Source organism: Saccostrea echinata, unplaced genomic scaffold (assembly GCF_033153115.1).
Source record: "Saccostrea echinata isolate AGI-Se365-2 ecotype Australia unplaced genomic scaffold, CSIRO_AGI_Sech_v1 ptg000054l, whole genome shotgun sequence".
Lineage (NCBI taxonomy): Eukaryota > Metazoa > Mollusca > Bivalvia > Ostreida > Ostreidae > Saccostrea > Saccostrea echinata.
Window position 1 is genome coordinate 63,540,860 of NW_026889803.1, and position 11,759 is coordinate 63,552,618.

General features: G+C 32.9%; 1 protein-coding gene across 1 annotated transcript; it reads left to right on the top strand.

The window, feature by feature from the left end:
• Nucleotides 1–688: 688 nt before the first annotated feature.
• LOC133205663 (refilin-B-like) lies at nucleotides 689–1,991 on the top strand. Its single transcript, XM_061341509.1, has one exon. The coding sequence runs from the start codon at nucleotides 1,261–1,263 to the stop codon at nucleotides 1,831–1,833; it is 573 nt and encodes a 190-aa protein (XP_061197493.1). The 5' UTR covers nucleotides 689–1,260; the 3' UTR covers nucleotides 1,834–1,991.
• The last annotated feature ends 9,768 nt before the right edge of the window (nucleotides 1,992–11,759 follow it).

Here is an 11,759-nt window from a genome sequence, read left to right on the forward strand (position 1 = left end):
CTATCACCTTTTTACTGAAAAATTCACCTGTTTTAAGGCAAAACCAACTGATACTATTTGTTATGCTTTGAACACGGAATATTTGGATGAATAAAACAGTTCAACTACAAAACAAATCATAATGGTTATGAATAATATCCATCATTAACATGTCTGATTCTTTGTTCGTTTTTTTCTAAATACAAATAGTGTGAACTACAAACACTTTTAAATCAAGTTTTTTTTCCTATCGAAGAAGCAAATATTGGCACTGTACAAAAGAAATTGTATATATATATATCCTTCATGTACCAGTAAGTGCTTCAATAAAATGTCACTTTTCGTTTATAAATTCGTAATGATCGATATATATTCGTGATAACACACATTTGTGCGGACCAAGGAGTGCACATATTTTGTACTCTTCATTGCAGTAAAATTTTTCTTTGCGCTTCATGCATGGGGTCAGAATATGTAAGCCTACAAAATACCTGTGTTGTTGGTGCGATAGTGTGACATCTGAATGTAATCTTTTTAGAACGGATTACAGAAGTTTCGGTGTATTGAAATAAATTCCTATCCAGATTATGTATTATAAATATTAATTTCTTACAATCGCCACGGCAAAGTCTGGGTCAAAGTCTCAGGTTAATCAATTCAACAATTATCTGCATTGTAACAGATGGCATATTAATACTTAATGAAAATTCTGTGCAGTGTAGCGAGGAAAGTCAATAATATTGAAAGTAAACAGCAAAAAGATGTTTCATTTAAAAAACCCAGAGAGATTAAACAACGATGTTTTTGGTTGGTTTATCGATTTTACACGGATTGATCGCGTTGGTTCCTGTTTCTTTGTGGCGTGGTATCCTGAATAAGACTCCTCTCTCGTGACTCGTGTTCTCCTATTATCTTTCTCGTTATCTCAGGAGGTGGGACAGATTTTATACCTGTCATTTGTGGCTTGCCTGGATACGATTAATATACATCTTCATCAGCCCTCGGGGAACAAACGATTTATTTGTTTTCCATTGAGTGTCGGTGTCGGGAATTTTGATCCAAGTGGAGCAGGCCGTTATATACTGTGTTAAAAGGTAAAACAGAAAGGTGCAAATGCACTGTCGTATCTGTTCATGTTTGATAAATTTCCCGTCGACGCCCGCGGCTACATAAAACCTAAATCATTATTTATAAAGATAAAAGGCAAATTAAGTGTGTATGTATATGGTAAATACCTGAGGACGCTTGAAGCTGCTTTTCCTGGGAGTATAAACAACAACCATGATTCCCGAGTCAGTCAGTGAAACTGTGACAAATGTCCCAGTACCCAACTATCGGGAGGACTCGGACATTAGCGTCCTTTTCTTCGCAGCAATGAAGAGATTCCATGAAGAAGTGGATTTCAAACCGGTGCTAAGACCTGTCAATCACGAAGACACAATCGTATGTTTCAAGGACTGTACAAAAAAGCGTTACGTTAGCAAAACTTTCTATGAACCGAGAGTAAAACCAAAGGTATTCTCGGAAAGTATGGTGATATATCCGAAGCGGCCTGAGCGAACGTTCGTGACTTTGTTGGATTATCATATAGAGGAGTGTAGAAAGTGGTTTAAAACTACCCTGGAATTCAAAGCCCGGACTTACACAAGCAGTAAAATCATGAAGGACAGCGGTTATGGTTCCGATTTGGATTCTTCTAGTGATGAGGATACAGAGACTAAAGAAACAGACACTGGACCCGGAGCCTCATCAGTGTACATCCCACGCTTTGACAAATGGCAATCTGAAATTGAGGACTTCGGGGACCTCGAAAAACAGATTCTAGTTAATGGTTATCATGATTATGAATGTTAGGTTTAGTTTTTATTATATTTAAGTGATCGATCGAACTTAGAATCATGTAAAATCTAGAGTATAAATGGTAGGCTTTTATGATATGAAATGAGTGTTCAAGGTGAAAAATTCTTGAGTGGGTGTTGAAAAGATTAATTGAACATAAATATATATATGAAGTTTTGGTTAATTCATCAGACTGGTGCATTAGCATGCATTTTAATTTTTTTTTTTTTTTAATTGCACAACAAACATTTTCTCATATTTTCAAATTATGTTGTGTGTATTTTTACATGTAGTGAAAATGACACTTGGATTCTTTAAATACCGTACTTGTCACTGGAAAAATATCTATGCATAAATTCAAATTCACAATGATTAAATAATGTTAAATACTGTGCATAACTTTGCCTTGTCTGTTGTAATTTATTGATATTAAGGAGTAATAATTTATTATGAAAAAATAAATAATTTTTTTAAAGCTAGAATATATATTTTTTACTATACAACTTTTCAGTTTATTTTTTATTAAATGTTTGTGATGTTATAAATAAAAACCAGTGTAATATTTCATATACGAATTAAAAAAAACTACCTTTTTTACTCTTTCTGTAAAGTTTTTTCCCCTCTCGCTCTTACCATTTTTCCTCTTAACAAAATATTATGTAAGTTTCAATAAAAAATATAGAAATCTTGGGGTTAAACATATAAAGGTTTCTAAATAAGGAAATGAGTAGTATGCCTCACTTTGATTGATGAACCTGCATTGTGATTACATAACAAATCTAAAATTAATACGGTTCACGCCCTTCTTCTCAGACAATACGTCAGAAAGAAAAACGTATTTTTTTTTGTTCGAAATTCTTTGCAAAGTCATCAAAATTTTTAAAATGAGATTGTGATCAATGATTATTTCTATTAAGTAGAAAATTGCGTGTGTTAAACATTGTACCTCTATATGTAATTAATCAACCGGATGGAATGTTTCAAATTGAACAAACACAGACCTCAAGAGACATGAAATTTGAGCAAAATAAAAATCCTTTATTTGGAGATTTTGTAAACACATTATTTAACATGAAGTTAATGTTGATTAATTAGAGAGTATATAAAAGCTATATGTCAATGTTCTATTCGTTCGGGGAAAAACAGCAAAAAATGTATTCATTATAGCAATAGCAATACTTAGTACATCGTACATGTATGAACGCATCTCTAATGTAACAAAACCAAATTTAAAAACAATAAACAAACATCTGTTGATTTTTTTTCCACTACCCATTCCCTTGCAAAGTATTAAAACGCGAACTATGATTTGAGTATTTACTGTTATCCAGCCTTTAGATTTCTGAAATTCAGTCGGTAAGTTACTTACATTGCTAAGAAAAAGGTCCTGTATATACCAAATATGTTGTATATATCCATACTACATATTTAGACACAGGGTATGAATAGATGTCATTCAAGCTAACCATTTCATTTAAAAATTCTCCAACATTTTTCTCAGAAAATGTGAATGAGATAAGTAATTTGCTGTTAATTGATTTTAAAAAATGTATTTCAATATTTCAAAGATGGTATCTAGGCATGGGGAGAAAAATTGCATGATTTTATACCAGATTGGTATTTTAGTTCTTTAAAAGCTCGAGTGCAAAGAAGCTCGAAAAAATGTCATGTATCTATTGTGTGAATAGTTTGCGATATCCATGCAATATATCACAGTTCACTTAATATAGATGAAGCATCGATAAAAATAAGTGTTAAAGCCTTATTGATTTTGAAACATTTGTCCTTTTCCATTGCGTTTTGTTTTTTTTTTTTTTGTTTTTTGTTTTTTTTTTTCAAGATCAGTTTTCTTCAGCTGAAGTGATTAAATTATTTTTTTCGGATATCAAGAAGCATGAGAATGAAGCATTTCCTTTCCTTGTTGAGGATAACATCCTTATATCTACTCTATCTGAGATTTAGCAATCTTGCTGAGGATGGACATCCTTCGATCTAGTCTATCTGAGATTTGGCAATCTTGCTGAGGATAGACATCCTTAAATCTACTCTTTCCGAGATTTGACAATCATGTTGAGAATGGACATCTTTAAATCTACTCTGAGATTTGGCAATCTTGCTGAGGATGGACATCCTTAAATATACTCTATCTAAGATTTGGCAATCTTGCTGAGGATGGGCATCCTTAAATCTACTCTCTCTGAGATTTGACAATCTTGCTGAGGATGGACATCCTTAAATATACTGTATCTGAGTTTTGGTAATCTTGTTGGGAATGGACATCTTTAAATCTACTCTGAGATTTGACAATCTTGCTGAGAATGGACATCCTTAAATATACTCTATCTGAGATTTGGTAATCTTGTTGAGGTTGGACATCTTTAAATCTACGCTGAGATTTGACAATCTTGCTGGGGATGGACGTCCTTAAATATACTCTATCTGAGATTTGGTAATCTTGTTTAGGTTGGACATCTTTAAATCCACGCTGAGATTTGACAATCTTGCTGGGGGTGGACATCCTTAAATACACTCTATCTAAGATTTGGCAATCTTGCTGGGGATGGATATCCTTAAATCTACTCTATCTGAGATTTGACAATCTTGCTGGGGATGGACATCCTTAAATCTACTCTATCTGAGATTTGACAATCTTGCTGGGGATGGACATCCTTAAATCTACTCTATCTGAGATTTGACAATCTTGCTGGGGATGGACATCCTTAAATCTACTCTATCTGAGATTTGACAATCTCCAGTCTTGTTCTTTAGAATACTCCTCTCCTATGCATTATACTGTGTACAGTTGATCTTATAGTGGCCTTGTGCTTACTTCGGGGTAAAAAAAGAATAGCACGAAAATCGGTCTACTTTTATGAGAGTACAAGTTGCATAACAGTTCAAAGTTTTAAGCCTTTGAAGGTTTTGATAATTTTATCTTCTATATAGGAATATCTGTATGTATAAATTCCTGTAGAAACCATGCGATATGATAACAATTGCAACAACCTTTTCCATTGAATAACATGTTTTGAACATGGTTTCCTATGGGTGCACTGTACCTCTCTGGTCGTCCATTCCATTTTTTTTTTCAGATCATCGAGCCACAGATCCGCAGCTAAATATTGTTCACAAGACAAAGAGATTTGCACCAAACACAAATTCTTTTTTAAAAACACTAAAAAAGGAAGTAAAAAAAACTAGATGTACAATGTACTCCGTGCACTGAGCTCACGAATGATACCCCCTCTCTCATATGAGTATAATGGGCATTGGCAAATTCCATTTTTTGCTATCGGAAACTCCAAATAACTATCCTAGCATAGCATAAAATAGGAGATGCACAATGTCACTATGTAATAACGATTCTGATTAATTTTAATCAGTGGTATAGGAGGTATTGTGGATAAGAGATGGGTAAACCCCCCCCCCCCTCATAGAAATAATGGCAGTGTCCGTGTTGTCCTATGGGAAACCCCAAATAACAGTCTGATCAAAACATAAAATAGAAAATTCACAATGGTACTATATAACAATAAAAGATTCTGTGAAAGTGTTATTCAATTTCATTCAGTGGAATAGGAGGAGTTACGGATAAGAGATGGGTACCCCCTCATAGAAATAAAGGCAGTGTCCGTGTTGTCCTATGGGAAACCCTAAATAACAGTCCGATCAGAACTTTAAAAAGGGGTGCACAATGACACTAAGTGATAAAGATTCTGTGAAAGTGTCATTTAATTTAATTCAGTGGTATAGGAGGAGTTGCGGATAAGAGAAGGGTATCCCCAAGTGTTCTGAGGGAAGCATGGACATCCCCATCGTTATATCCCTCCCTTTTCAAGCAGGGGTATAAAAAGGATGGGTGCCAACATACTGCTTCATGTTGGGAATATATTTTGAAAATATATGATATATATATATATATATATATATATATATATATATATATATATATATATATATATATATATATATATATATATATATATATATATATATATATATATATTAAGTTTATGACTCTATAAAATCATGTTTTAGGGAAAAAACATACTAGGCTTAACGTTTTAACGAATTTTACCTTTTGAGAGGTTTTGATAAAAAAAAAAATAATAATAATAACTTGTGTCTTTCACCTGACATTAAAAAATACGTTTTAGATAAATTTTAGGATTTTTTTCTCTGTAACACAAAGTGTGAAGGAATATGCTGCTGTGTTCTGATTTTTTTTCAAAAGAATAGATGAATGACTTTGATTGAAACCTTTCATACATTTCCTTATGAATGAAATTACAATTCCTTCATAAATGTGGTTGCATATTCCTGTATAGAAACATTTAGATTCTCTAAAAATGAAATTATCATTCTTTCTGTCATAAAGATGAATTCATCATTCTTCATGTTACATTACGGTATAAATATTATTTCATCATGCTTCAATGAAATACGTGGAGATTATTAATGTGGAGATAATTAATATTATCAATGTAAAATTATAAAGATTATTTCTTCATACTTCATGTTAGATTATAAAGATTATTTCTTCATGCTTCATGTTAGATTATAAAGATTATTTCTTCATGCTTCATGTTAGATTATAAAGATTATTTCTTCATGGACAAAAAGGGTATTTTGGTCTTTTTTTCCAATTCATTAAGATAATTTAAACAGAGAATGTATTCAATGTTATAATTTTTTCTGCATCGGTGGCCGATTCCTTCAATTGAAGCAGTCGATGAATAGTCCGTCGACCAACCTTTGATCATCGTCCGACCTTCGGCAGACGGTTCGTCAAGTCGGTCGTCGGTCGGTCGACATTTAGGAATTGGGTTTTCGTAAATGACGGCCGACGGTGAAAATCAAACTGCGGCTTAGCGAAAGATGATCGGGCGACTGTTGGCCGACTTAAAATTATTTAATTTTTAAAAATTATCTGTGTTCCTAGGAATTAATGTGACTGCTCCGCGTCGCCCGAATACCAGTGTTGGCCGATCATGTTTTTCAGCCGACGACATGAGAAAAATTTGGTCGCTCGACCATCGGCTTAAATGTGACCTAGGTAGTAGTCGGCATACCTTTAATTTTGAATCAGACATGAGTAATTTTTTTGTATTTACCTAGAGATGCTGTAAACTGAATCAGGCGCGGATCCAGAAATTTTTCCAGAGGGGGGGGGGGGGGGTTCCACCCCCAGTCCAAAAAAAATCCAACCCAGATTTTTCTTTACGAGCAAAAAAAAAAAAAAAACAAACAAACAAACAAAAACAAAACCTAAACTCTTTTCCCAAATGTAAAATAAACCTAGGGGGAGGGGTTTAGCCGCTCCACTTCACTTCTAAGCCTTTTCTAGGGGGTCCAAGGTCAATTTTAGCTGCTTTACTATATAATATTATTCTGCAAATTCCAGGGGGGGGGGGGGCGAACCCCCGACCCCCATTCAGATCGGCGCATGTGAATGTTTACTTTCATATCTTATGATAAGAATGTAATAAAATGTCGGGTGAGTTTAGGTGAGTTCAAAAAAGTGATAATTTACATTTCTACACATAAAACACTTACATACTAGCTATACTTTCACTCATACAACATATTATGTACAAATATATAATGTATTTTCTGTTCTTATTAAAAATTCTCATTTAGATATTATATATACCGGTATTCAACATCTAGATCTGACTTCATGTGATATATAACGCTGTCCATTTGAGGGCATGAATAATTAAAAGTTGACCATGATATACAAGATAATCCAATTGAAATACCAATTCCTCTCCTGAATTGTTATAAATTAAATAATTGAAAGGGAATTGGATTTAGTCATTTCGCATTAAGTTATGAATTGGTCTACTTACATTATATCATATATAGTGCTAATTTGTGATGTATCTATATCTGTGGATTGCTCTACTTTCCATAGGTAAGACTTAAAACAAGTGTAGATATTTGCTTCTGATGTGAAAATTAACTTGGTCCAGTATTAAACTTACTTTAAATCAATAGATATAGCTATGTTTTAAGCAAAATTTTACTCTCTCCGAGAAATTTATTTTGAAATGTCCAAATGAACGATTACTCGATATTGATAGTCAAAATGAACGATTACTCAGAATTGAAAAAAAGAAATTATGTTTGGAACACTTGACCAGCAAATGAGAAAGGATAACTAAAAAGTTTTAAAAAATTAGGATATAAGATTTCTAATATCAGTGAAAAGTTGTGTTTAAAAAAGTGCAAGACCTGTATTGCTTTGCCTCAGTAAAATATACTCAGTCTGCTAATTAATCTTACTCAGTGAAAAATTGCAAGTTTACATAGAGAGATTACAGTAGTAGAAATTATACACTGTATATGCATACGCCATTCCAAAGGGGTTTTCTTTTATGTTTAGCACCTGCATGCGCCTTGGTTTATGATATCCCAGATCAGGGGAAAAAACAAACTCAGGAGTCCTGAAATTAATTCTTTTGGTCGAAACCTTTGAATTCTATCAATTTCTTTTGGTATTTGTCTAAAATCTGTTATATTCAATATATTTTAAGCATTTAATACCTTGGTTTTGCTAAGAAATAAATCTTTCTACTAGAAAAATAGATGAATGAAAATCAAGTTATACTTTGAATGACGTCATTTTCCAACTATAAAGTCTGTGTTTAAATTTTCGGCTCTTTTTAAGTGTGTCACTGTGTGTGTGTGAATAGGTAGGTAGGTTTTTGAAAGGTGGTGGACACTAAACAGAGAAAAAACTTGGAATGACTTTAATGCAATATACTTGTCCTGCATATTATGAACTAGTGTAATATGCACATACAAGGCATGGAGTAATCTGGAATATATTGACATCCTGCAATATATATACAGGGCATAGTACTGGACTCTTGACCGCACCAAGCTTCATCAGTGGATGGCACACCATTACAGCAAACGATGATAGTGCTTCGGAGGTCATTTTCCCGTTGCCAATCCAGGATGGACAACTCCCTGTGAAGGTCATAGCAGAGGTCAAGGTTACAGAGGGGTATAAAGAGTACTTCTTTAATGCATTTGGATCAGGTCCGAGGGACAACGTTAGACAAACAGACTATGGCGGAGTTGTCTGCTTATATAACACAGAGGAAATTCGAGTTTACGCTCCCAACAGTCGGCATGGATATGTACTCTTTCTAGGTATAATCTTAAAATTAACAAATACTAGAAGGTAAAATTATTAACAATTCTACAGCTACTAAATGTTACACAGCTAATTAAAATTAACAAATATAAGAGCACATAAATGTTTAACAGATAGGTAAAATTAGCAGATACTACAGAGCTCTACTAAATGATATACAGCGAGGTTGAATTAAAAAAAATATAAGAGCAACTAAATGTTATACATAGGTAAAATCAATAAATATTAGAGCAACTAAATGTTTTACGGATAGGTAAAATTAACAAATATTAGAGCAACTAAATGTTTTACAGCTGTGTTAACAAATATTAGAGCAACTAAATGTTATACAGCTATGTTAAATTAACAAATATTAGAGCAACTAAATAGTATACAGCTATGTTAAATTAACAAATATTATAGCTACTAAATGTTATACAGCTTTGTTTAAATTAACAAATATTAGAGCAACTAAATGTTATACAGCTATGTTAAATTAACAAATTTCATAGCTACTAAATGTTATACAGCTATGTTTAAATTAACAAATATTAGAGCAACTAAATGTTATACAGCTATGTTAAATTAACAAATATTAGAGCAACTAAATGTTTTACAGCTATGTTAAATTAACAAATATTAGAGCAACTAAATGTTATACAGCTATGTTAAATTAACAAATGTTATAGCTACTAAATGTTATACAGCTATGTTTAAATTAACAAATATTAGAGGAACTAAATGTTATACAGCTATGTTAAATTAACATATATTAGAGCAACTAAATGTTATACAGCTAGGTAAAATTATAAACACAACAGCTACTTAATGTTATACAGCAAGGTCAACTTAACAAATATTAGAGCAATATAGTTATAGAGCTAGGTTAATTAATAAACACTTGATCTACTAAATGTTTTACAAGAATAGAGCTACTTAATGTTTTAGGAAGAACTTGCAGATACTAGAGCTAATGTATATTATTGAACAAATACTTTAGCTAACTAATTAATGTTATGCAGCTAGGAAAAATTTACAAATACTAGAACTACTATATGTTATGAAGCTAGGAAGTGAATACTAGAACTTCTAAATGTTATACAGATAGATAGGTAAAATTTAAAATATTAAAGCTTAAACTAGAGCCACTGTGAGCAATGAGGTCACACATTGACCCCCCCCCCCCCCACGAGCTCTCATATGAGTATAATGGCAAAGTCCATATTTTGCTATTGGAAGGGTCAAATATGACGTTGTATCCCATCAAACTGTAGATAGGACGTGTACAGTTGCACTATGTAACGAAGATTCTGGGAGAGTCTCATTAAATTTTATTCAGTGGTATAGATGGAGTAGCAGATGAGATATGGGTAATCCCAGTTTTATAGAAAGAATGACAGTGTTTTGCTATATGTTTTGCTATATTTTAAATAAGAACGAGAAAAATGTCAGATAATCATATGGGGTTTCTTTTCTGCAAACATGTAGAGCAACAATCTTACCATAGACTTCCTTTATTTATTCTCAGTTAGGCAGCACACACACGCGGAGTTTTCTACTGCTTCTATTTCATATAAACAACATTTTTACCCTTTGCATACAATGTAGGTAAAGATGGAAAAATTCTTGGCCCGAAGTTTTCAAAATTCAGTTACAAGACAGGCGAAGTCAGAGTAAAGGTGTGGAAGACACCTGACATGGAACCCAGTCTGAACACAGGTTTTACCTTCAGTATTACCACAGGTAAGTCATATAATTATTTAAAAAATATATACATATATTAAAAAAATTATGGTCACCAGAGTAGCATGATTTTCTCCGGTTACGGCCACCTTATACATGTAATTAGTCCAACCTAGAACTAGAAATGTAGTCTTTATGTGACACCACTCTCTACCATCGGTTCTGAGAGAGAAACGAATGACAACTCTGTATAGGAGATTGATGTGACACATATACAGTATTTTAAAGTTTGGGGAGGGCTTCTAATCATTATAGTATTAATGTAGTATATTTCTTTGAAGTTTAGCAGGAAAAAATAAGATACATACATGTACAATGTATAATAAATTTCAATGTATTACCAACTTAGCCCGCCCTTAGGGCTTGAATCCTGAACCCGGGGAAAAATAAATTCTATTATTTTTGTAGAGGGCTAGTTGCGTATGAATCGGGTAAGCAATTTGCCTGCTAGGTGTCAATGAGTAATAAGGGAGATCTTTGAAGACGTAATGTATTTTCAGTATAATTATGACCAACATAGCCCACCCTAGGCCTGAATTTGAACCCAGGAGTCAGGAACTCTACAATTTTGGCAAAGGGTTAATTCTTGTAACCGTAAAGCTATGAATTTCACAATTTTGGTGATGGCTCATTGCTTTTATAATCATTGTAATTTTAAAACATTTAGCAATCTCAATGAATAATTATATGTTCTGAAATTTTTTTTTCGAAGATTTTATCAAATCCTCGGTAAATCGACATTCCATTTCTTGGAATTTGAGACCATGGTAACTTGTTCGTGTTTTCTGTGCACGCGTACAATAAGGAAGGAATGAAGCAATATTTTTGACTAGGGCCAGATAATTTTTTTCGCTATAAAGATTTTTTAAAGGTTCTGAAGCCGTAATTTTTTTTAAACTTAAGACTTTCGAGAATTGAATAAAATTAGCAATAGCCATGCAAAAATTACTTTTTTCAATCTTCCCGTTTTTGCGTCACTGTGACTCTGTGATATATTGAATACAATATATTTTTGATTTGATTTGGTTTAAAAGATAAATAAATGACTTCT

Bases quoted from the DNA above. Each gene is read 5' to 3' on its own strand.
- LOC133205663 (XM_061341509.1), top strand. From the start codon at position 1,261: ATGATTCCCGAGTCAGTCAGTGAAACTGTGACAAATGTCCCAGTACCC.